At 44.3% G+C, this 26,328-nt stretch overlaps 1 protein-coding gene across 1 annotated transcript in view; it reads left to right on the top strand.

The window, feature by feature from the left end:
• The first annotated feature begins 4,736 nt into the window (after positions 1-4,736).
• Positions 4,737-26,328, top strand: part of ABCA4 (ATP binding cassette subfamily A member 4) — a 118,107-nt gene continuing 96,515 nt past the window's right edge. Inside the window, exons 1-5 of the mRNA XM_089780536.1 lie at positions 4,737-5,049; positions 13,424-13,517; positions 15,485-15,626; positions 19,620-19,759; positions 23,392-23,519. Of these exons, the coding sequence (XP_089636662.1) occupies positions 4,984-5,049; positions 13,424-13,517; positions 15,485-15,626; positions 19,620-19,759; positions 23,392-23,519 (570 nt within the window). The 5' untranslated portion in view covers positions 4,737-4,983. The remainder of the gene's footprint in view (positions 5,050-13,423; positions 13,518-15,484; positions 15,627-19,619; positions 19,760-23,391; positions 23,520-26,328) is intronic.

Genomic DNA, 26,328 nt, shown 5'->3' with positions numbered 1-26,328 from the left:
TTCATGTTCCTTTCCGGCACCAATAGCCCATTGGGGTTGGTCTCCTTCTCACTCAGTGATATGCCTGTTTTATGTCTTCAGTATACCAACACCAGTTATTTATTCAGTTGCAGCATTATTATAGCATTGATTCGACAATAGATGGTGTGGATAATTGGATTTTTTGGTCAGGTGGCTAACCCGAAAGAAACAATGCGTGTTTTGGGACAAATTAAATATTTTAATTGAACCAAAAACTAAACTTTTTTATTTTAAAGTATTTTGATCTCTTTCTGTTTGTTTTTGTTTTTAAAATATTAGCTACATTTTGAAACACAAAGCTTTGAATTGCAGAGGGAAATATATTTTTGGATGAAACTTTTCCTCTGAAAAAAATTGCCTAGCTCTGTTAGACAACCACCAGTGTGTTCAGTTGGCTCCCTGTAGCCTCCACCCGGTGGCCTTCACCCAGTGATAGCATAGACAGGAAAGTGCATCCTGTCCAAACACCATACGTGATCCGTTTGCCATCTAGTGCCACAATAGCTTTTTATAGCCAATCTGACTTCCTTTTGCTTCATGTTTGTAATATGAGCAATTAGAGCTGACAGGATGATGCTGAATAGCGTATGTGACTAAAACATCTCTGAGGGTAGCCATGTTAGTCTGTAACTCTAAAAACAATGAGGAGTCCTGTGGCACCTTAGAGACTCACAAAAATATATATAGTATGATGAGGTTTTGTGGACAAAACCCACTTCTTCAGATGAGCTCATATAATTATTTATGCTTTCATATATATTTTTGAGAGTCTCTAAGGTGCCACAGGACTACTCAGAGTACGTGACTGTTAACATATACAGAATAAAAACCTTCTAGTTTTAGCACTGGTAATTTTGCATAAGAAGTCCTGCTGTGGAGTTTTTCTCTCTTTATCTAACAGCTAATAAGCTACATAGTCAGTGACAACTAAATTTGGTCTTAAATATCCCTCTTCAATTTCTTCCATACTCAAAATGTAAAGAGAGAGGTAATGTCATGCTTAGTGCCAGATTTTCTGTCCAAGGCTGGCCTCTTTTCATCTTTGGTTGAGGTTTAAGTACTTTCTCGAGAGATGAAATAGTCACCCTAAATGTTTTCTTTGAATACTGATTTTATTCTAGCACTTCTGAAAGCCCAGGGATCAGAGATGCTAAATTAACCAAACACACTGACTCACTGGTTTTTGGTTTTTTGTGGTAGAATCAACTAACAAGTTAATCCTTTAAAAAGAAATAGCTCTTTGATCAAACAAAAGACCAAACAAAAAACAGTAGTAGCTACAGGTAGACAATTAAAATGTTTCCTTCCATGCTACAGTAATATTTGAAATTAGTTTTAAAAAGACCATATTTTCATTTGAAAAATATGCCCTCTTGTTTATTGTTTAACACTGAGAGGGAGGAAAACGAAGTAAGAAAGGATATCGCTGGGGGTAGGAGAATGTACATGAGGAAGGGTAGGATGGATACTAGTCTAATAGGTCATATTGGAGGTACAACATCTGTGCCAAATTGGGTAAAGAATGTGAGTGAGGCCAAACACCAAAAATTAAGATGTTTGTACACCAATGCGAGGAGCCTAGGTAACAAAATGGAGGAACTAGAGCTATTGGTCCAGGAAGTGAAACCAGATATTATAGGAATAACAGAAACATGGTGGAATACTAGGCATGACTGGAGTACAGGTATTGAAGGGTATGTACTGTTTAGGAAAGACAGAAATAAGGGTAAAGGTGGTGGAGTCGCATTGTATATCAAAGATGAGGTAGATTGTAAAGAAATAAAAAGTGATGGAATGGAGAAGACAGTCTGTTTGGGCAAAAATCACATTGCGGAAGAAAACTATCCAATCTTCCCCTGGTATAGTGCTTGGGGTGTGTTACAGACCACCAGGATCCAATTTGGATATGGATAGAGACCTCTTTAATGTTTTTAATTAAGTAAATACTCATGGAAACTGCGTAATCATGGGAGATTTCAACTTTCCAGATATAGACTGGAGAACAAGTACTAGTAATAATAATAGGGCTCAGATTTTCCTAGATGTGATAGCTGATGAATTCCTTCATCAAGTAGTTGCTGAACCAACAAGGGAGGATGCTATTTTAGATTTGGTTTTGGTGAGTAGCGAGGACCTCATAGATGAAATGGTTGTAGGGGACAGCCTTGGCTCCAGTAATCATGAGCTAATTCACTTCAAATTAAATGGAAGGATAAACAAAAATAAATCTGAGACTAAGGTTTTTTATTTCAAAAGGGCTAACTTTAATAAATTAAGGACATTAGTTAGGGAAGTTGATTGGACTAAAGAAATTATGGATCTTGAGGTGCAGGAGGCCTGGGATTATTTTAAGTTAAATTTGCAGAAGCTGTCAGAAGCCTGTATCCCAAGAAAAGGGAAAAAAAATTATAGTCAGGTGTGTGAGACCAAGCTGGATGAGCAAGCATCTCAGAGAGGTGATTAAGAAAAAGCAGAAAGCATATAAGGAGTGGAAGATGGGAGAGCTCAGTAAAGAAAGGTACCTTATTGAGGTTAGAGCATGTAGGGACAAAGTGAGAGAGGCTAAAAGTCAGGTAGAGTTGGACCTTGCAAAGGGAATTAAAACCAATAGTAAAAGGTTTTATAGTCATATAAATAGGAAAAAAACAAAAAAAGAAGTAGGACCGCTAATTACTAAGGATGGAGTGGAGGTTAAGGATAATCTAGGAATGGCCCAATATCTAAACAAATACTTTGCTTCAGTCTTTAATGAGGCTAATGAAGAGCTTAGGGATAATGGTAACATAACACATGGGACTAAGGATATGGAGGTAGATATTACCGTATCCGAGGTAAAAGCCAAACTTGAACAGCTTAATGGGAGTAAATTGGAGGGCCCAGATAATCTTCATCCAAGAATATTAAAGGAACTGGCACATGAAATTGCAAGTCCATTAGCACAAATTTTTAATAACTCTCTAAACTCAAGGGTTGTACCATTTGACTGGAGAATTGCTAATATAGTTCCTATTTTTAAGAAAGGGAAAAAAGCGACCCGGGTAACTATAGGCCTGTTAGTTTGACATCTGTAGTATGCAAAATCTTGAAAAAATTTTTGAAGGAGAAAGTAGTTAGACACATTGAGGCTAATGGCAATTGGGACAAATTACAACATGGTTTTACTAAAGGTAGATCGTGTCAAACCAACCTGATCTCCTTTTTTGAGAAAGTAACAGATTTTTTAGATAAAGGAAATGCAGTAGATCTAATCTACTTCGACTTTAGTAAGGCATTTGATACAGTACCACATGGGGCATTATTGGTTAAATTGGAAAAGATAGGGATTAATATGAAAGTTGAGAGGTGGATAAGCAACTGGTTAAAGGGGAGACTACAGTGGGTCATACTGAAAGGTGAACTGTCAGGTTGGAGGAAGGTTACTAGCGGAGTTCCTCAGGGATCAGTTTTGGGGCCAATTTTATTTAATCTTTTTATTGCTGACCTTGGCACCAAAAGTGGAAGTGTCCTGATAAAATTTGCGGATGATACAAAGTTGGGAGGTATTGCCAATTCATAAAAGGATCAGAATATCATACAGGAAGATCTGGATGACCTTGTAAATTGGAGTGATAGCAATAGGATGAAATTTAATAGTGAGAAGTGTAAGGTTATGCATTTAGGGATTAATAACAAGAATTGTAGTTATAAGCTGGGGACACATCAGTTGGAAGTAACGGAGGAGGAGAAGGACCTTGGAGTCCTGGTTGATTATAGGATGACGATGAGCCGCCATTGTGACATGGCCGTGAAAAAGTCTAATACGGTCTTGGGATGTATTAGGCGAGGTATTTCCAGTAGGGATAAGGAGGTGTTAGTGCCATTATACAAGGCATTGGTGAGACCCCATTTGGAATACTGTGTGCAGTTCTGGTCTCCCATGTTTAAGAAGGATGAATTCAAACTGGACAGGTACAAAGAAGGGCCACTAGAATGATCCGAGGAATGGAAAACCTGTCTTATGAAAGGAGACTCAAGGAGCTTGGCTTGTTTACCTTAACCAAAAGAAGGCTGAGGGGGGACATGATTGCACTTTTTAAATATATTAAAGGGATAAATACCAGGGAGGGAGAGGAATTATTTAAGCTTAATACTAATGTGGACACAAGAACAAATGGATATAAGCTGGCTAGTAGGAAGTTTAGACTTGAGATTAGACGAAGGTTTCTATCCATTAGAGGAATGAGGTTCTGGAACGGCCTTCCAAGGGAAGTAGTGGGGGCAAAAGATCTATCTGGCTTCAAGATAAAACTAGATGGGTTTATGAAGGGGATGGTTTGATGAGATAACATGATCTTGGTAACTAATTGACCATTCATTATCAGTGGTACATAGGTCAATGGAGGGATGATAGAAAGTTCTCTATAGTAACTCCTGAGTGTCTGGCTGGTGAGTCTTGCCCACATGCTCAGGGTTTAGCTGATCGCCATATTTGGGGTCGGGAAAGAATTTTCCTCCAGGGTAGATTGGCAGAGGCCCTGGAGGTTTTTCGCCTTCTTCTGTAGCATGGGGTACAGGTCACAGCTGGAGGATTCTCTGCATCTTGGGGTCTTCAAAGTATTTGAAGGCTTCAATATCTGAGATATAGGTGAGAGGATTATTCTACGAGCGGGTGGGTGAGATTCTGTGGCCTGCATTGTGCAGGGGGTCAGACTAGATGATCATAATGGTCCCGTCTGACCTTAAAGTTTATGAGTCTATGACCCAGAAAAATAAGTCACAAGAATCAGTCTCCCAAAAACGGAGATCAACATTTGTCTAAAACAAGATGTAAAGCTCTGATTGAAAAGCACTGGCCACTAAAGTAAACGGAAAGAGAGTTGTAAAAAGAACAGAAATTGTTGGTTATTATCTGAACCCAAGTGAGAGATAAAGATGGAGGCATTTTATATTACAGGTCTGTGGCGTTGTTGATGCAGAAGAACAATGAGCTTTCTTAGACAGGTGAGACTTCTGCTGTGGAAGAACTGGACACTCAGGAAACGGCAAAAGGTAAAAGATTAAGTCTTAGTCTTTGGGTTTCTGCATTAGAACATGCTGAGAATAATACAGTGCAGTTAGTCAAATGACTGGTGCATTTATCAACCTAGACTGCTTAACATGGACAAACCAGAGAGTGAAATTGGATGTGCTGTGTCTGTAGGCCTGCCCTCAGGCTTAGTTTATTTGTTTGCAAGATGCATTTTACAGAGTAAATTTAGAACAGAGGTCATTGTACTGGATATCTGACAAACAGCGTGGCTTGATATAGTGAAGATCGGAGTACTGAGGTTTTGGTGCCTGGCCATAAGATAGGCACCTATAAAAAAAATAACTTATGTTCTCCACAGTTTAGGGTAAGTCTGGCTCCAGATCTTAATGTTGCCACATTTGTACATTTATATTTAGAGATGAAGCCAACTGTATAAAGTAAAGCACATTTTTTTTAATTATATGGTTGAATGACAACAGCAACCAGGTAATCAAGAAATGGAGAAACATTTTAAACCTTCCACATAATGCTTTCTCTAGGGCAGCGCAACTAGCATTTATTATATAAATGCCTCATTTGCCATTGTCCATTTTTCATTTGTTTAAACTAAATTATCTTACAGCCTGTTTCTCTAAGATGCTGGGAGCCTTCTGTTTCCACTGGCTTCAAGTCAAAGTTCAGAGGATCAGGCCTTATATTTCTGACTAAGGGTAGGGTTACCATGCTTTGAATTCCCAAATATAGGACAACACCAGCGGAAGGGGGAGAGGAGAGCTGGAAGCAGGGCGCAGTTGGGAGGTGCTGGAGGCAGTATTAAGGGGGTACTGGCAGGTTGTATGTGTGCTAGGAGGTGGCATCTGGGGACTACTTTAGGGGGTGTTTGAAGGGGGTACCAGATCATGAGCATACATATCATAGGCTGAGGGAGGCTATGCCTCCCCAAACAGACCAGCGTGGCCCCACCCATACTCCACCAGTTCTCCTGCTTGCCCTTCCCCCTTGGTCCAAGCTCAGGGAGGCTGCTTGTCGTCTGTCTGGGAAGCCTGCAGATGCTGTAGCCACACTGCCTGGCACTTGGTGGGGCTGGGGCTGCTGGCTCTGTCTGCCTTTTGCCCCTGCGGGATCTGGGGCTGGAGCTATGCCTCCCACCTGGCATGCTGGAGCTGGGGCTCGGGCTGGAGGAGTTGGAGTCAGCTGGTTGCTAGCGTCCCCAAACCAGTGTTCCATTCTTCACCCCAGTGTTGGAGGGATGTGTGTACTGGGTGGGGGATTTGGGAGGCGCTGGAGTCAGTAGCTGGAGGATGCTGGAAGGAGTGCCTGCAGCCTCACAGATTGGTGGGAGTATCATGCTCTTTGTCATAGTAACCAGGTGGCTGGCACAGGCACAGGACACAGAGCCTGCTCATCAGTCCGTGCCTCTGGGACCTGGTCTATCACTCCCCTGACTGGGCTTGGAGGCCTTGCCGCAGGGCAGGTGGTCCAATGTAGAAGCATTTGGCGGCTCTGCTTACCTGACAGTCTGGCTGGGGTCAAGGCAGGCGGATTGCAGGGGAGAGACCAGGGCATGGAAACAACTCTTTCTGACTTTAATGCTTGGAGCAGAAAAATCCCAGACGTTTCCTCATAATTCAGAAATCTGCCCAGAGGGAGGGCAGGGGCTGAAAAAAATGGGCCATGTCCAAGAAAACCAGGACGTATGGTAACCCTAACTAAAGACCACTTGGCTTAAACAAGAGACATGAACTACAGTAAGACATTTCTGTAGCTATCAGAGTCATGTTAAAATGCTTCCCCTGTGCAGACCTGATTCTTAGGGCTCAAAGACAAAGGCACCCAATTCATAAAAATAGCCAGTCATCTGCCACTGGATCATAGTTGAATCTGCTTTGGGCCACTTTTAATACTATGTGCAATTTTGCAAACTCAGCTGAGACTTACTGGTTTTACAGAGCAGCATCTATCACATCCATGCTAACCCCAAATATTTTGTGTCTTAAAAAAATTTAACAAAAAAGGTAGTACTGGAAACGCAGTACCTGCAGGAAACTTATTAGCCATTGTGCCCTCTACAATAGCTCCTTCACACCTGGAAGTCAGTGGAGACTCCACATGTACTTGAGGACTGCAGGATCCAATCCAATCTGCTTGTCTCCATGTTAAATCTGCTTGTCCCCTGTCCCATGGCTGCCTAGTAGTACATTTGCTCCTGCAATCTGCTTTACCAAAAGAACTTGGTGATCTATTCTATGCTGTGTTGCGAGCTCATGTGATGTTATTGCAAGTCTTGCAATATCTGATGTTTTTTGGAACTCTTGGAATTGCATGATTTCCTCAAAATGTCAGTTCATTTTTTGTTAAGTAAATTTCTAGGGGTTGTGGAGAAAAGCTTGAAAATATGCAAAGTGAAGGCTCAGAAACCCAAAGGCAAATACAAAGAATGCAAATTGTGGTGTTTTTAAAAGTTGCAATTTTCAAGTCATTCTCCTGATATTTTAGGGCCTAAGTTGTGATTTTCAAACATTTGGGGTTGGCAAACTACATGTCTACAATATTATGACATGTAGTTAAATTTAACAGTCTCATGAAGGAATACACAATGGAGAGTTCCTTTTGTGTAGCTGGTTCTCACGGTTCTCTGTGTAGCTAAGAAAATTGACGTGTCTCCAGGCAGCTGCCTGATGTGACTAAACCCAGGAAATTTCATATTGCATCCTGTATGTGCTTACTTCAGTGCAGGAGGTGACTTCACTGGGATGGCTGAGCCTGTGCCTAGCTGCTCATACCAAGTGTACATTCCATTGATCGCATTTTGTTTGTTTTAAAGAAAGCAACTAATGGAGGCAGGAGTTTTTGGTGCTCATCCATTCTATGTTAGCATTAGAGCTGAAAATGCTGCTGCAGTCTGGTTTCTAATTGTGTTTTAGTCTAAGAAGCCCTCCTGTCTCTAACTGTGAATATTTGGAGAACTTAAAGACAATTATTTCAACATACTAATGTTATAGAAAATGGTTGTTATCAATATCACTATTTCAGTGCCTGAAATAATTTCATTCAATGAACCTATTTAGATATTTGACCTGCCACTTCAAAATATGAAGAGGCTTCAGAAAAAATAGTGAGGATTTTCATACTGTTTTCTTCACGTGGAAATCTCTGTAATGTTATATCAAGTCTTTCCTGATTTTGCATGGGAACTCTAAGGGAGGTTGAGTGTTCTTAGCCTTAAAAGTAGACTATTGAATCTGTAATAGAGAAGTATTTTGACTCCCATGCTTGTGGTATAAGTAAAAAACTGAAAGTTTTAAGCATCAGTAAAAATCACTTCCCCTAGCCTCTTTCCAGTTTCACATGCATGACAACAACCTACTAATTCTTAGAGGAATGTTATCACTGCACAAAAAATTCAGCTGATGGATCTGCATTCGCATCTGCAGATGCACTGCATTGAGATGCTGTGCATTAGTCTATACTGGATGTGAGCAGCCACATGGCAAAGATGTACCAAGTTACTGTGTCCTCACTGGTGCCAGGGCTGGATTAACCATATATGGCTCAGTGCCAAATATATTTGTGCCCTTCTCCTCTGCAGGACAGTACAGGGGAGTACTACAACATCCTCTTTCTCACCTCTTCCTTCAAAGGCCCTGTGGCTCACTGTATTCCCTCTCTCCTGCTTCCTCCTTGATGGATTCTCTCCACCCCTCTCCATTCAGCCGAGTGAATGAAGTCACTGTATTCTTTGCCTTTGAGAGTCCATCTATTTCCTTACTGACAAAGAAAACTTAATCACAAGGACCAACTATCCACTTCCAAGAAATCCAGACATAAGCGTGCATGAAATTTTTCCCCACAAATGAACCTAATTTTATCCTTCATAATCCCATACAATTTTGACCACTCAGTGCATGCCACTTTCCAAAGCTAATAATCAGAGGTGAAAGTGGACTGGTATAGCATACTGGTAAGAAAGTGGCCACGAGTACAGACTGGTACACAGCCAATGTTAAAGCACTGCAACACCAGCGCTACAGGGATCATACTGGCAGGTAAGGTTGCCAGATGGTTGAAACAAAAATACCGAACACTTCCCCTTGCCCCAAAAAAAAACACCGGGAAAAAGTTCTGTTGAAGGGGGGGGAAAAACGGGGGGGAGGGGGAGACCAAAGTTGTTGAGCCAAAAAAAAAAAAAAAGGACTTAAGCCAAAAAAAAACAAAAAAACCCCACCATTAAAACAGCATTAAGTGCAGGGATAGGAACAGGGGCACGGTTGAGCACTAAGACTTAGGGCCGTGGTCACCAACCAGTAGATCGTGATCTACCAGTAGATCTCAGGGGCTCTAAGAGTAGCTCTTGAGCCCTCTTTGAACTGCGCACCTGCGCAGTACATTTACATTAGATTTCCTCATTTGAGGAGCGGCTACTCACCGAACAACAACACAGGTGAGTAGCTGCGAGGAATGGTGGGAGCTGGGAGGTCGGGAGGGCTGAAACACCCCAGCAAGCTGACTGTGGCTTTCAGCTGAAAGAGGCTGCCCCACGCTCCAGCTGATCGGTAGCTTCTCCTCTGCGCTTGCCCACGTGGAGCTTGGTGCACCCTGGCTGAGTGCCATGACCAGCTGGCCGGGCAGCCACTTCTCTTCCCTCCAGCCCGGCTGCCCTGCGCTCAGCCCAGGGAGGCTGCTTCTAGCTCCAGCTGTGCTGGAGCAAGCTTCCCAGGCTGAGCGCAGGATCACAGATAACCATCTGATGGACTGTATATGACTAGCAATCTCAGACTACAACCCAGACTTCAAGACACTGGCAGATACTGTTCAGTCACAGGTGTCACACTGAGACTTTGTTATTGGAAGAAAAAATATATAATTATCAATACTTGATTTACAAAATAGCAGAGAACAAAATGTATAATTGTAAATGCTTCATTTGACATTTAAATAGCATGAATTAAAAACAGACCAACAACTATAAACGTGATTTTAATTTTATATATTGCATAATTTATAAATAAACTGTTTAACAGAGTGTATAAGGGCTGGGGATAGCAAGTGATGGACAGGAGAATGGAGAGGGCGGGGCTTCAAGGAAGGGGCGGGGTGGTAGATCTTTGCCTGTTCTGAGACTTAAAAAGTGATCTTGAGTGTAAAAAGGTTGGAGACCACTGACCTAGGGGAAGCATGCTTCCCTTAGGTCTTTTGGCTGGCAGGCATTTTGTGCCGGCAGCTTTGGGGAACCAGGTAAGCATGGGGGCTGGAGTCATTGGGGGATGGGTTCGGGGTGGGGGGAGGCGGCCGGGCGCTGAGTGTTTGTAGGGTTGCCAGGTGCCTGGCATTTTCACCTCCTGACTGGGAAAAAATTCAGAAAATACCGGACTGTCCGGGTGAATACCGGACACCTGGTAAGCTTATGGCAGGGCTACTGACCTGGGGAGCCTGAGGGACAGCTATCCTGGGGCCTGGTGATTTAAAAGGGCTTAGGGCTTGCAGCTACTACCACAGTTAGCATCCAAAGTTCCAGTCCCTTTAAATCACCGCCAGCGCAGTGGTGAAGGGCTGGTTGGGGAATGCTGGCCCTATCCCCACCCCTTCTGTCTATGGCCCTTTCCAGGTACCACTAAGACGTATAAATTATTTTCACCCCTGGTAAGGGTCTTAATTTGATAAATAAGAGTCATGTTTAATATCTTTGGCATAAAAAAACTCAGACTTCTGGACATGGTAATAAACTCTACACAATAGGAAAATAATAAAACACAGCTATGTACAGTATTGTGAGTATGCATTCCGGAGCAGGAAAAGAATGAAAATCTTTGAGATTTCAAAATCTGCACAAAGGTTAAAATGCACAGCTTTCAGTAACATCAATAAATAAGTCATGTCTAATGTTCTTTTCACTGTGCTGAAGAGGGTAGGGTTGTGGGCTGGGTTTTTGTTAGTTTTTTTGTTTTTTGTCTACATCTATTGCAGGTCCTTAATTTCGGGGGCAGAGCCAAGGAATGGGTTGGCAGGGGGCTATGGCTTGGGAGTGAGGGGCCCCCAGGATTGGAATACCAGGGGCAGTGTACCAGAAGCATGGACAGGGCTGGGCTAACAGGGCTGCCTGGATTAATCCCTGGAGCCAGACAGGAGCTGAGGGGGAGCGAGCACATAGGGGTGGGCAGGAGACAAACAGGAACCCCTCCCAGGTCAGCACAGAGTTGGGACCTACCTACCTGTCATTGCCAGAGCCAGATCCTTAGGAACCAGTTTTCTCTCTCTTTCTTCCTCCCCAGCTGAGCTGCAGTTTCTCCAGCCAGCAGCTGCTGCTTTTCCCAAATTCCTGTTGGGCAGGCTGTTTGCGGTTACTCCTGCAACTGGACTTTAGTGTCTAGTCAGCAGTGGGGATGTGAAAGTTTAACCAGCTGACCAGTAAACATCACCCAAGAAGCAAGTGGCCAACGGGTAGAGGGGGAAAGAGGAATGAGCTGTGGCGAGGGGCTAGGAGGCAGAGAGAAGTGGACGTGGCATTAAGTGGAAGATGCGAAGTGGGGACAGAGCCTCAAGCGGAGCACAAACCGAGCAGGGGGTGGAGCCTTGGTCTGAGTGCTGTGCCTCTTTCTGAGTGTGGGCCTAGCACCATGGCAACCAGGTGCTGACTGGTGCTGCACTCTCCTGTGTGAGGTGCTAGAACTTCTGGGGGCTGTTAGCCCATGGCTCTTTATAGTGCAAAGTTGAGCCACTTAGATTCTTTCCCAGTGAGCTGTGGGATAACTTGTCTCTACTTCTGAGCACACACATGCAAATGAGGGAAGGCATTGGAGGACAGTCAGAGCTCAAGTGGCCGGGTTACCGAGCTGAGTGAAAGCAACAAATAGGTTTAGCCTAACACATGTGAGGAGCCAGCTAACCTGGGTTGAGACTGAAGTTTCTGTGGGCAGGCAGAGATTAGCAGCAACGTCCAAATACGAACACCAGTGAACATTCCCTAGGAGCCTGTTTGATTTTTCTTTCGCTAAAATCACTGGTGGACGGGCCTGTCCAGTTGAAGAAATGAACTGAAAGGGATGTTAACTTTAAGGAAAATCTAGGATTTATTGCCAGATTAGTTGCTGGGGAGAAGAAAACTGGAAGAGGTAGAGAGGCCTCACCCCAGCTGAACTGCTCCTCCTTACTTGTGGTGAGAGAGCTGGAAAAAAACTTCATGGTGGCGGGTTTCCCATTCCTTGGTCTAGTAGTGGCCCTCTCCCCCTCCAGCCCCACCCACGGTCTGTATTTTGTTTAACTCTAGATTAAATGTGTGAAATAGGAAATGTTAGCTTAGCAAAAATTTCTTCACGCTTTGTCCATAAGCCTAGGCTGAGTTTATTTGAAGCTAATAGATGAAGTTACAGTGGAAAAGATGGAGCAGCTCCAAACCCCTGTTTTTAATTATAATGTGGAATTTCTTTCTGGTAGATCCCCTTTCACCATTTAGCCTGAAGAAGGCAGAGGGCACATGATGCATTCTACAGATTGCTGTACGTAGCTGGTGTCTGGGGGAGAATTTCCTATGTACAGTACAGACTAACTACTCAGGATTTAGGAAGAGGCTGTTGTGTTATAGAAAAAAGTAACATAAGGTAGGTAGACACAGAAAAACACTGCAAGCCCTTCCTGCTCAAATGAAGCACCAACAATAATAATAAAAATAAAGGGCCAGAGAAGTGGGGAATATATGGTAGATGTTATACATGCTATAGTTATCAAGAAAGACATCAAAAAGGAGAAAATAAATAGTTTTAACTAGTCAGACAAGCATCTGAAGGGAAAATGTATTTTGTGGGGATACAACTGCTAACTCAGCAGGAGTTGGTGGCAGGTATGCTATAGGAACCCAGTCCTTTTTCATCCCTATAATTTCCTGCAGACCACAGAGGCTATTAATCCCTTTCCACAAGAAGCTCAGTGAACAATTGCTGTTCTTACTCTTCTCGAAAACACTCCCATCCAGCCCATTAGTCCTATGTCTCTATCTGACTAGCTGCTCCTCTCAACTCTCTGGAATTATTATTTGCTATTATTTTAGTGTCATCTATTCTTAGCTCTTTTAGCCATGCTGCCGCCTCTCTCTCTTTTTTTTTTTTTTTTTTTTTTGTTTCTTCTTCATCTTAGCTCTTTCATTACCCCGGGTCTTATAAACATTCTTTCAGTGGAGAGAGAGAGAGGAGCACTGAATTTGTGGTGATATTCTGTGGGGCTCTGTTTGGTAATAAAGCACAAACAACAACAATAATAATAAAGGGCCAGAGAAGTGGGAATATGTGGTAGATGTTGCACATGCTATAGTTATCAAAGGAAGACATTAAAAGGAGAACGTGAATATTTTAACTTGTCAGACTTTTATGTCTCATTTCTTTTGTTTATACTTTTTTCCCCCAGCTTCGTTTTCTGGTGGAGCTTGCATGGCCTTTGTCTTTATTTCTTGTCCTTGTCTGGCTGAGGAAGGCTAACCCAGTCTATCGCCAACATGAATGTAAGAATATATATTCTAAAACAAAACTAATAATTAATAATTTGTATTGCAATAATGTCTAAAGGCCCTAATCAGGACTCAAGGGTCCAGTTGTGCTAAGTGTTATACACATAAAAAGAAGACCCTCCCCTAAATAGTATATGGTTTTAGGGTTTGGTTTTTTTATATAACATCCCTGAATTAAAGTAATGCAACAAAACATCCTATCTTAACAATGTATGGGCCATTTCCCTGTTTATAAAGGAAGCTGCCATACCAGTATTATCATAATAGTGGATACTGAGGGTTGTCTATGCTCAGGGTGCTGAGTGCTGCTTATTTTTCTGCCATTGATTATGCCCTGCTCTGACAATAACCCCTCCTCTCATTTCCACATGTAGTTGCTTGATTTTATGCACACATTGGTCACTGGTATAACTTACCCCCCTAGGACAGGGGTCAGCAATGGATGGCACGTGTGCCATAAGTAGCATGCAAGATAATTTTCAGTGACTTGCACAATGAACCGGCTTCCCCTTGCTGCCTCCCACCCTCAACGGGGAGCCCTGGCCGGCGATCCAGCGTTGCATCCACCGCAAGATTGGAGCCAGTGCTGGCTTCCTGTGGGGAGGAAGCCATAAGGCTCTGCACCATATCCGACTTGTGGGGAAGCATGCATGCACTGCTCCTCCCCTCGCCACAGGAAAAACCAGCTGTGACGGCGCGTTGGGGGTCCCCCGTCTCCTGCACCCCGAAATGGCAAAAACAGACTGCACCAGCCGGTGGAATAGAGGAAGTTTATTGCCTCTCCAGGATACAGCACAGCACAGATGTAATCTGGTCACAGAGCTGGGCTAGGATGCCTCAGGCCCCCTTGAGATGGGGGAGACTGGGCCCCTAAACTCCAGCCCCTTTCCCTAGGCTGTCTCCTCCATGTTCTCAGACAGCCACAAACTAACCTTCTTCCAGCCCTGCCCCCCAGCCAGGGCAGCATTCCACCTTCCTTTGTTCCTCTCCATGGGGGGTGTCTGGCCATACTGGTTTGCATAGTGACTCATCCTGTTTTGCTGGGTCGTGGTACCCATGGCAGCCAGTGGGGGTTACCCCAGAGCCAGCAGCATAGAAACCAGCCAGGTACCCCCACTACGTCACACCAGCACAGAGCCCAGTGCGGGAGACCAAACTCTCCTTCCTGGGAGAGTGGTACAACCCAGGGCAGGAGGGTTAAATCTTGTCAAGCCACTTCAGAAAGGTTGCTAACCCCTGGTCTAGGATATTGGTGGGGTTGCAAGTCTGAAGATGTGGCCAGAATTGGGCCTGTTGTTGGAAACCTTCCCAAGAAATTAGTGATTTGGTTTGGAAACTCTGGGGTTACTCCCCAATTACTCTCACATTTGTGAATATTAATATACACAGTCATTAATATAACCATTTTAGTAAATGTGGACAGTAGGATTTTCAAAATGCTCAGCATTGGCCTAGTTCTGCTCCCATTGAAATCAATTGGAGTTCTGCCTCTGTGGGAGCAGAGTTAAAACAATTCTGAGTGGTTTTGAAAATAATACAGGGTGTCCCCACTATAAGTCACTCCGGTACACCGCACTAAAGTAGTTGATACTTTTAGGAACTGATGCATTATAAGTCCTTCCATTTCCCACTCTTAAGTCACAAGACCCCTTCACTCCCCATTTGCACAAATGGAAGTCAGCCACAGGAAAAAAATTCCCCTTTAAGTTGTTACATTCAAAAAATCTTGGATTTATAATGAATCTTGGACTTACAGCGAGGACGGCCTGTACACAGAACATATGTCTTTTTAATTGTCAAGGATAGAAGCCCAAAATAAATTTTCTTGGCTAACAAAGTAACCATAACATTCCTCTTGCAACAGGAAAACCTGGGAAGCTCTTAATGTTCATTCAAGCTGCTTTAGGAATGAAACCCAACTATTAATATTTTGTCTTCTTTTCTCTGTTTCATATACACAGGCCATTTTCCAAATAAGGCTATGCCCTCTGCAGGAACCTTGCCATGGTTACAGGGCATCTTCTGTAACATGAACAATCCTTGTTTCCGAAACCCCACCCGTGGAGAATCTCCTGGCATTGTGTCTAACTACAACAATTCCATGTAAGCAAAGAGGAATCTCATGCATTCAGGGAAAAGATAGGTTTGCTGTATTGGGGCTGCATTAATATACTGAGGTCCTGGAGAAATGCCTAGCATCCTGTGTCTAATGCAGTGGTGGGCAATAATTTTTGAGTGGGGACCACTTCAAAATTTTTTGAAATGGTTGCGGGCTGCCCTGGAAGGGACAGGGCCTTGGACTTAGGGGGTGGGTCCTTTAAATAGCAGGAGTTGAAAGAGCTCATGTCTCCCCTGCACTCCTAGGCTTCACATTAGCTGGAGCTGTGAGCCCTTTCAATTCCTACTATTTAAAGGGCTCACTGCTCCGGGCCTCATGCTACAGGGTTTCCCATCCTATGGGTCGAGACCCAAATATGGGTCACCATTACATTTCAAAAGGGTTGCCAGGTGTCTCCCCAGGTGGCTCTTAAGGAGCCATTCACACATTTTTTTTTTAGTTGCCCTGGGTCACCTAGTCTTCCTGAATTGTCAAAATGGGTCCCCATCTGGAAAAGGATGGGAACAGCTGTGCTAGAGGGAGCTAGAAACATGCAAGCCCTTTCAGCTACTTTTTTAAACAGCTTGTGTCTTCTCTGGGGCTGTTGCCTGGCAGCCTTTACATGGAAGCAGTTGAAAGGACTTGCTGCTCCATCTCCCAGGCAACGAGCTAGTAGGGTTGCCAGGTGTCCGGTATTCTACCGGACAGTCCGGTTTTTGGGGCCTCTGTCCGGTAAAAACATTTAGAAAATACCAAACATGTGCAATGTCCGGTATTTTCTGGTTTTCCGGTGGGGCGCCGGAAGAAAGCCTGGTGGGGGTGGGAGGAGTGGCTGGGAGGTGGGGCGTGATCGGCGCTGGGAGCCTCTGGTTGCATCTGAGGAGGAGGGGAAGCCCTGTCCCTGCTTCTGAGCTCTTGTCAGCTGCTGGTGGAGCTGCAGCCAGACTCGCTTTGCCAGGACCATGTGCGGGACAGGCAGCGCCCTGGGATCTGCACATGCCCGGGCCAGTCCTGCTCCCTGCCGGCCAATTTGCTCCCCCCCATCCCCCTTGGCCTGCCTCGCTCCATCCGACTCCCCCCTGGCCAACTCTGCTTCCTGCCGACCACCCCTCCCCAGATCTCCCCCGGCCCCCCTCCCAGCCAGCCCCGCTCCCTCTGGCTGCTCCTCCCTCAATCTCCCCTGGCTGGCCCCACTGCCCCTAGCTCCCCCCTCCCCAGCTAGCCCTGCCTCCTGTCCCATCCCCTTCCTCTTGGCACCTCCCCCTTCCTCCCAGCCAGAGCTGCTCCTCTCCTGGCTGGTTCCTCCGCGCCCCCTCCCCCCTTGCCCCAGATCAAGTGCGTCCTGTATTTTTTTTGAGACTACCTGGTAACCCTACGTGCTAGAGGGCAGGGCCTGGAACAGCTGCACAGGCAGGATCAAAGCCCTAGGCAAACCAGATGCGGCCTGATGAGCACCTTTTGCCCATCTCTGGACTCTAATGCATATCACCAGGGCTCGACAAATCTGCTTATCCACTCGCCCATGGTGAGTAGATTTCAGCTGGTTACCCATTCACCGGTGGTTCGTGCATGCGCAGTGCAGTGCTGGCGAGTGGGTTTTGCCGCGATTGTCGAGCCCTGCATTTCACAGATCTGAGATATCTTGGTGAGCAGTCATGGAATAGTTAAAGTCCACCCTCAAATTGGCTATAATCCCTATCTTCTCTCATATGATGGGCTCATGGTAAAGGATATTTTATAGAATTATTCTGCAGTGTGAATTCAAATCCAATCCTTGGCAGAAAATTGAGCATCCAGGAAGCCTGGATAGTTCAGAATACAGAGCTTTTAAACTGTAGCATGTAGATCTAGATCTAGCCCTGATCAATAACAAGTAAAAGAGGTAGCATATGACATCACTTCTATGGCCTGTGTAAAATGAGGTGGTGTCCCTCTAATTGCCAGTGAACAGACGTAGTCCCCATACCACAAACACCACCACTTCAGTTGGCAATTATGGTAGAAGTCTAAGAATAAAAGCCAAGGATTTAAAAGTCTAGAATCTGAATATTCTTTTCCCACCGATGGAGAAACAGGCAATGTGGGAAAGCTTGCATTGGCTCAGGCCATGCTGTACCTGTCTAAAGGACTTTGGTCAGTTGGTCAACTCTCAAACACTAAGTTCACTAGGAGGGAGGGAAGGAGATGGGTAAAATGCTGATTTTTTGGTCAGAATGATCTTAGCAAGTGTTTCTATGTATTGTGCATTATGGCTGACTCATGAAAGTCAAGGAGTTAAACAGGGCAAGGACCACTAGAGTAAAATGAGGACAATTGCAAAATCTGTTAAAACATGCAGGAAATAATGGCTGCATGCCCATTTGTCAGTGTGTGGTTTTATCTTTTCAGCAGTGATACTCAAACATAAGGATTCAGAAGCCAAATTAGTAATCAGCATTGTCCAAAAAAGCCACTCTGGTGTGAATTGAGTGGTTCATTTACTATTGTACTATGTATTTGTATTTATACAGTACGACAGGGGAAATGTTTAGTTTATTCTCACAGCAAAATGACTGGCAAAGTATTATTATTATATCAACTTCAGTTGGCTAATAACATAGTAAAAGCACCCTGATTAATTAATAACTTGGACTGGTTAATAATTAAATCACAGTGTTTTAATATTATGTGCTCCAAAGAGCTACAGGCAGGGCTGCTTGGGGAAGGGGGGGAGAATCTGGAGCCCCAGGCCCTTTAAATTGCGGCAGGAGATAAGATAAAGTGGCTCCAGACACCTCTGAAGGGCTGACTGGGGAGGCCAGCCCCACCTTCACCTCTTCCACCCAAGGGTCCACTCCTTCCAGAGGCATAGAGTAGGGGGCCCATCCCATCTTGCCCTGGGACTCATCAAATCTCTCCATAGCCCAAGAGACACATGTAAGAGCCTCTTGCAGTTCACTAGCCTGAATCTGACTATCACTGCTTTCAAGACTCCAAAGTGGAAGCATCCATGAACTAACAGCAAAGCCTGAAAAGGTGCAGCCATCTGAAATTGGCCTATGTTGGGTTTCCCTTTACATTCTAGATTCTTCTTTTACTTATCTTTGAACAATGGTATGTGAAATCAAACTCAGTGGCCTGTGAGCTAGTGCATTTGTTTTCTGTATATTGCACCTTTACTTTTCCAGGTAGTCTCTTTTTGCACCTGCAGCTTTGTGAGGCCAATCAGACTCACACATCAAAGGAGGCAAATACATTGTGATCTTTGAGGGACTTGACTTCCTTCTTGCTTCTCTGTTTCCTATTGTCTGAAATAAATTGTTTAGGTTGAAAGTATCTGTCTTTGTATGAAAAAATATAGCACACTTAAGAAATGCAGTGTTTCAGGATAGATATATGTCCAGGTTCTCTCTCATGCCCAAAGCAAGGAGACAGCTATGACAGCTCAATACCAACATGTACACTGCTTCTCACTAGAATTTGTTTGTGCCTGTCCCACAGATACATAGCCTGATTGAAGGTTTTGACTTGTATTGTACTATTGCATCCTACTGTAAGATGGCAGGGAATACACCCTGAGTAAAATACTACTCAGCATGAGCAAGCATGACCAAATTGGGCTCAAAGTAATTTTCATACTTGTCATCTAGGTTGCTGCTGTTTAGTGAACACTTTGACTCTGTTACAACAGCTCAAATAGTCTTTCTGTAGTATTTGTTAGAAAGGTGAAGTTGCTGTAATAATGAATCCCTAAAGATTGACCTGTCTGTAGCCTGACAACATTAAAGGCTTTCCAAAGGGTTTAAGTACAGAAATAGGCTTTAATCAAAATCCCACATCTTAATATGCACAAACTTTGGGAAAGTTTGGATCCTAACCTAGATCTGAGCACTACCACCTACATCTAGGGGACAGTCTGCTCAGATTAACCAGTGTGTGAAGAGCGTCATGCTCTATGTTCTGGATGCATTTCCCATGACATGTAAGGTGTGTCTCACCTGCATTGATTTTTCTTTCAGCTTAGCAAGAGTGTATCAAGATGCTCAAGAGCTCCTACTCCAAGCACCTGAAATCCACCACCTGGGCAGAATCTGGGAGGAATTGGGCATTATGACCCAGTTTATGGAAACAATAAGGACTAATCCGGAAAGAATTACAGGCAATTTGTTTCATTATATCCTTTAGATAGTTGCACATTCCTGCCCAAGAACCCAATCCTCACCTCTGCAGATAATGTTGAGTAACAATACAATTCACACCTGCCTGTTAGTAAACATACATTTAAACTTCTGTATTTGAATGGTTGTAGAAATGATTGATTTAAAAGAACACTTCCACAACTAGTGGGACTAAAATCATTGGCCTTGGCAGTAGTGACAGTGATTTATCCTAACTACAAGTACTTCATCTCAAGAGGATTTTTCTCCTAGAATCAAATATTTTGACTTCAGCAAATATTTATTAACTAGCAGATTTATCTAGTGCTGCTTGGGTCCTAAACTGGAGTAATGGCTGTTTGAGGTTTTTTGTTTGTTTTAAATTAAAAGAAAATGTGCATGTTGTATATAAATGATTATATTGGGGAGTGGTTTGGTGTGGGGGGGCTCTCAGGGCAGGTGGGGTTGGTAGGTGTGGGAGGGATCAGGTAAGGGATTGGGGATACAGGGGTCAGGGCAAGGGGCTTGGCGGTGTAGGGAGCTATGGAAGTGGGGTGGGGAGGCCCAGAGCAGGGGGTGAGGATGCAGGAGTGAAGACCTCAGGACACAGGGTTTGGGGACTCAGGGCAGGGAGTGTTAGTGCAGAAGTCAAGGCAGGGGTTTCAGTGGGGGAACCCTGAGAGCAGGAGGTGCTGGGTGCTGAGTGCTGAGGTGTCAGGGTAGGAGTTGGATGGCTCAGGGGATGGAGGTGGGGAGGGGCCCTCAGGGCAGGAAATAGGGGTGCAGGAGTCAGGGCAGAGGGTGGGAGGTGCTTCTCCTAGGGGGTCCGCACTGTATTCCCCATTCAGCAATTCCTGCCAGGAGGCTGCAAGAGTAGGCCCTGGTCTCCAGCCTGTCCTTCGCGGGGCGGTAATGGGGTAGGCCCTGGCCTCCAGCTGGTCCAGGCAGGCAGGACTCTGGGGACCAGCACTGGACTTGTTCTTGAACAAATGGACTCATAGACATGTTCTAAAATAGATAAAGACAATAAATACAGTGACTCCAATAAGCCATCTGAAGCAGGTATTCTGGGATGGTGTGTCTGAAGGCTATGAGATGACTAACTCACTGTAAGTTCTTGGAGTACCACAGACTATCCGAAAATGTAGGTTTCTAACACCACAAATATATTCTGAGTTGTATTTTGGAAGCAAGAATCAAAAACTGATCCCAAACAGTGAGCCCTGTGGGAGTGAGGGAAAGCACAAAATGCCAGAGCCTTGAAGTTCAGAGTTTCAGGGCTGCACTCCAGGTTTTTTGAGCTTTTCAACTTTCTTTGCAATCCCAGTTCTGCATTCAGTGTTCCTTTACAGGGCATGTCAACTCTATTTAAGTCAGAAAACAAACAAGTGTGTTCCAGCTGCCAGGCTTCCCGTGTAGCCCAATATTAGTGTTAATTCAGAATTCCAGAGTTTTTTTTGTTTAAGTCAATAGCCTGATTTATTTTATAATAAAAGTTGTACTCTGTTCATAAAGCAGCCAACAAAACTAATGTTGGGGATAAAGAAACAGGATGAGAAGCGCTACTCTTTTCCCTATGTAGAAGGAATAGCTGATTTTGTGTGTGTGCGCGTGCGCGTAAGTAAATTACATACATACCCTGGGCTAAGAGAACATTAAGGGGGAATAGTCAAGTGGCCAAAAATTAGGAAATGCCAGAATTAAGTTTGCCTATATCAGTCCACCTTCCCCTGGTTCTTTGAACCAGCCTCAAGAGACAGCCACCACATTGCAGTCCCATTCCACCAAGTCTCTCAAGTTACTGTTTCCCCAGTCCCAGCTGATAACTTTTCTGCATGCCAGTGTACCTGATCCCTTCTTCACAATGATGGGACAGGACCAGGAGCAGTGGGGAGCACAGAGAATACAGGAAACCATCTTCCTGTCCTTTTTGCTACAGCAGCCCTAGGATTCCTGCAGGAGCAGCAATTACAGGGAAAACCTTGCTTAGCCCTTGGACTCCTGGGCTGGAGCCTGTTCAGTACGGATGGCATTTTTGGAGTATTTACCCGCCAAAGAAGTCTGTGTACAGGGACAGATGACTGTTTTGCGGGGGCCCCCCTTTGCCATGGCGCATGCACCGTGACGCCATGCGCATGCGCGGTGGCGCCACGGCGCATGCGCGGGGCTTTTTTAAGCGCGGGGCTGTTCGCCCTGCCCTATATCCGCCCCTGTCTGTGTATGAACTGAGATATTCAGAAACTCACAACTTGGCCAAATTTGGCAGATTTTCCCAGGGACAAGAAAGATGCCACATCTGACAGAGTGCAATTTCCCTTCCCTCTCAACCTTCTCAGCCAAATTTCAAGTGCTTGCTACAAAGCATAGAGAACTAGAGCTTCTCAGTTAAGCAATTATAAAATATTTTTAACATGGGCAAAAGCCCTGATTTTCCTATAACTCATTCTGAGAAACTGCTGAACTGTTTTTGCTGAAAGTTTCCAAAACCATTCAGTGACAGGCAGACATCCAGCATGGAAAATATCACCCCAAACTGAAAATAAGGTCTTCTACTGGAAAGTGTCCAGCATCCTGATAAATGGGTGGCACTTCCTATTTATCAGATACTTCCGAACATTCAACTGTAATGGTGCAGAACTTCTGGGTCAAATTCTGAGCTCTTTATTGAGTTTTTAATTGGACAGTTCTCATGCAGCATTCCCCTTGACATTAGTGAGGGTTTTAATTGAGGATAAGCAAGAGCTATCCAGATTTGGCTCACTTGTAACCTTATCAGGAACTGAGGTGTTTTCGACATATTACTATAAATTATATTATCATAAAAATGGAAGGAATGGAATTTTGTGGCCTTTCACGTGCACATGTGCGCGTGTGTGTGCGTGCGTGTTGGGTGGGATTTGTTAAATAGTGGGGACTATAAAGCTTTAATGTGGTTCCTTGTGATGTGCTGCTTGAAAAGAGTAATGAAGTTTTGCTTGTGAAATGCTTTTAATGACTCATTTTTACAAATTAGAAAACTAAGCTACAGGCTGAGCCTACATTGCTGTTGACAGTGAATGCAAAGTGAGTGTAAATGACACTGAATGTCCAAGGTTGTTTTTACAACACCCAGCAGAAGGATTGGGGGGCAGCTCCAGCATCACAACAACATAATTGCATATGTAAAACAAAACATTACTTCAAAAGAAATGGCCAAGATTTCACAGTGTTACCAGTGACTTTTGGGTGCCTCCGTTTTCAGTTGCTCACTCTGAGGTACCTTTAAGAGTGGTGCTCAGGAATATGAGAGGCCCCCTTCCTGCTCATTCTGACTTATTCCAAGTACTGGGAGAAGGAGGGAGATGTACAGTTATGTTATTTTTTTAACATTTATTTTCATTGAAGTCCTCCTAACTTTTCATTTTTCCCCATAATTCAAAAACTGCTTAGGAGATCTGATTTTTTCAGATGGGTGGGGCTCAATATTTTCTGAAAATGAGGCCCATAAGGTGTCTCATGCTGGACCTCAAAGGCACTGGTAGCTTTTGAAAATCATGGCCAAAGCATGCTGTTTCCACGGGTCTAAGCAGGGCATTCTTTAGTTCACCGTGTCCAGCTTCTCAGTGGTATTTATATTGCTTCTCTTTGCACACAGGAAGAGGGTTAAGAATCAGAGACATCTTGAAAGAAGAGGAGACTCTGACATCCTTTCTGCTGAATGATGCTGGCCTCTCAGATTCAGTGGTTTTCCAGCTGATTAATTCTCAAGTGCGCCCTGAACAGGTAAAATAGTAATAGAAATGTAGCCGTGTTAGTCTGGTGTAGCTGAAGCAAAATGCAGGACTAAAGTGCTGAACAGGTAAGATGATGAGCTATATCTTACATGTCTACATTTACAGCAGCAGGTAGAGTGCATACACTGCGAAAAAACCCAGTGGGGATATAATAAATAGCAGTGTAGATGATGAGGCAGATCCCCTGGCCAGAGGGGTGCCCCCAAGTAAGTGTGGCACCCCCCATTTCATTGTACCCCTCTCCCTCTAGATCCTGCACCGTCTCCCTCCACCCTGTCCTTACCCCAAACCTCCTCCCAGAGCTGATACTCAAGTACCCTAGTCCCTGGCCAGAGCCAGCACCCAAACTCTCTTCCAAAGCCTGTCCCTCCTCCTGCTCCCCAATCCTTTGCTCCAGTCCAGAGCCTGCACTCAGCATCCAAATTCTCTCCCAGAACCTGCACCCTTCTCCCATTCAAATTCTCTTTCAAAGCCTTAGGCTGGTGAGGGGTGAGAGAGGGGTTTCAGGCTCTGTGTATTCTGGGCACCATCAAAATTTCTGCAAACCAGCTACCCTGGCCCCAGAGCCTTCAACTGCTACATAACAGTGGGGACACCATCTGCTTTTCACTGGGTGGCTACCTGTACCCTACCCAGGGTAGACAAGGCCTTGTAGTGCAACAACAGCTTTTGAGGTAGTCAGGAATAAAAAGCAGTTCAGTTAGAGGCTCCTTATGGGAGACAGTGCTCTTCCCCCTTCGTTGGTTTTTTCAGAATCCATACTTACTTTGGCCTTAAAAATACCCTGGGGAGGGACCAAACCAAAGCACTATGGTTTGCTGCCTGTGTTACTCCAAAGCACTGGAGTTAAGAACTGTTACACTGCCTAGTAGCGAACCTGTCCCCATGATGGAAGACTTGGCTCAGGAACATTGTGCAGCTGTGACCCATTTTAATTGAACAATGGGGTGAACAGCAAGAAACAACTCTGTGGTTAGAAATGTTTAACTTCACCGCCTGGATGTCAGCTGGGTCACACACAGGCTTTATGGCACTGTCTCACAGAGAAAGGTGGGAGGACTGAAAAGCAGACCAGCTGTCCTGGACCTGCATTCTTAATGAATAATAGATCTACTCACAAAACGCACAGTGAAAATTGCAAGTCAGATCATTCCTGAGGTAACTGCTCAGAGGATTGTATCTGACTAAATCTGGGCTGTCTTTGGCCTTCTGTGGGCTGGTGGCTGGGGAGTTCTAAGAGGAATGTTGTGCGGATGAATGACCACTGGTGAATCAGACCCCTGGGATTATTGCTCTCCATGCTGTGTGAGAGGAGAGGCGGGAGAGAAAAGGGAATAATTCAGGCTGAATGACACAATTCCTCTTTTTCATTGCCACGTAAAGCAAAATGCTGGAAATGTGTGGGTCTGCTTATGGCCAGCAGGAGAAAGGATTAATTAACTTGCATTCACTTCTCAGACTTTACAGGTTCTAGCTGGTGTGACTGGTTGCCAGATTGCTAATATACTACAGGTCTGACTAGACAGCTACGGGAAGCTCCATCACACACTGACCCCACCAGGCCAGATCCATAGCTGGCATAAACTGGCATATCTTAGCTGACTTCAGTGCTACTTTGTCAATTTACACCAACTGAGGAGCTGAAAAGCTAGGTCTCTTCAGTGTTCATGAATTATAAATACAGCAAAAAGCTCTTTTCAGGTTCACTTCGCATTTCCTTTCATTCCTCATCCTCCTTGCAGGTCTGTTACACTAAGGAAATGTGACTGGTTTTAAGTAGTGGATTCCCAGAAGCCTTCCCTCACCTAGTGCTGAAATCAGTTTGGCTATATACAGGCCCAAAGTATTTTTAACAAAGCGGCTAGGAAGCATGATCCTGATTTCCTGGAACATGGGTATCTGTCATGCTTTCTGGAATGATGTTGAAAGGTTTGCCTCTTTCTACCCCAAAACTGAACCATTTTTGACAGCTGAAGTGTAGACCTCCTACGCTAATACTGTAATTGTCAAAGGGCTGTTAGGACTGACTTGCACTGGGAATTGCATGCCTCATTCCCGTAGGCCCCTTTGAAAATCGAGTAACTTGCCCCTGTTGGAGAAGGTGGTAGAGCCAGGACTAGAATACAGATCTTCTGAGTCTTGCTCCAGAGGCTTGATCACAAGGCCATATGTTCTCCTAAGGATTTTTTGCTACTCTAGATTTGAATCTTTTACACATATACACAGTTATATGCAATCTCAGTGCCATTTGGGGAACAGCATCAAACTAACCAACCTCAAAGCAACTAGTTAAGAGCCTCACTCTTTGGCAAATAGCGGGCTCTGTCTTTAGCTTCTATCACCTACTACCCAGGATGTGCAGGAAATGACACATGAAATGAAAGCAAAAACTGATCAAAAAGCTTAGGAGCTAAAAGTATTTTGTACTTCTGCTTGCGTGTTCTGGTTAAACAATTACACTGATAAAATTAGTATCCTTTTCCTTTAAAGGGTTGCTTTTGGGTAGCAGCAAATAAGAAAAGGTAGACTACAGCCCAGGTTTGCAGAACAACTCAAAAGGGAGGAGAGGAGACTTGGTGTTTTTTCTAATCTCTTTCGTTCTTGAGTAACCACAGAGGGCATCTGCATTGTAAATAAGCCTCTTGCTGTTCTGTGATGAATCCCTATCAGTTTCATCCACATCCTGGGTTCCTCACTTGATTTACAAGCGCAAGCATACTGACAAACTATCAGTGCAGATCACTTTGAGCCAGGAACTTTGCCAGCCCCAAGTCAGGCATCTGGAACACTTGCAAAAC

The sequence above is a fragment of the Pelodiscus sinensis genome, chromosome 9 (assembly GCF_052426305.1).
Source record: "Pelodiscus sinensis isolate ZL-2025 chromosome 9, ASM5242630v1, whole genome shotgun sequence".
NCBI lineage: Eukaryota > Metazoa > Chordata > Testudines > Trionychidae > Pelodiscus > Pelodiscus sinensis.
The sequence above is the reverse complement of the archived record's forward strand: the minus strand, read 5'-3'. Positions and strand labels throughout refer to the sequence as shown.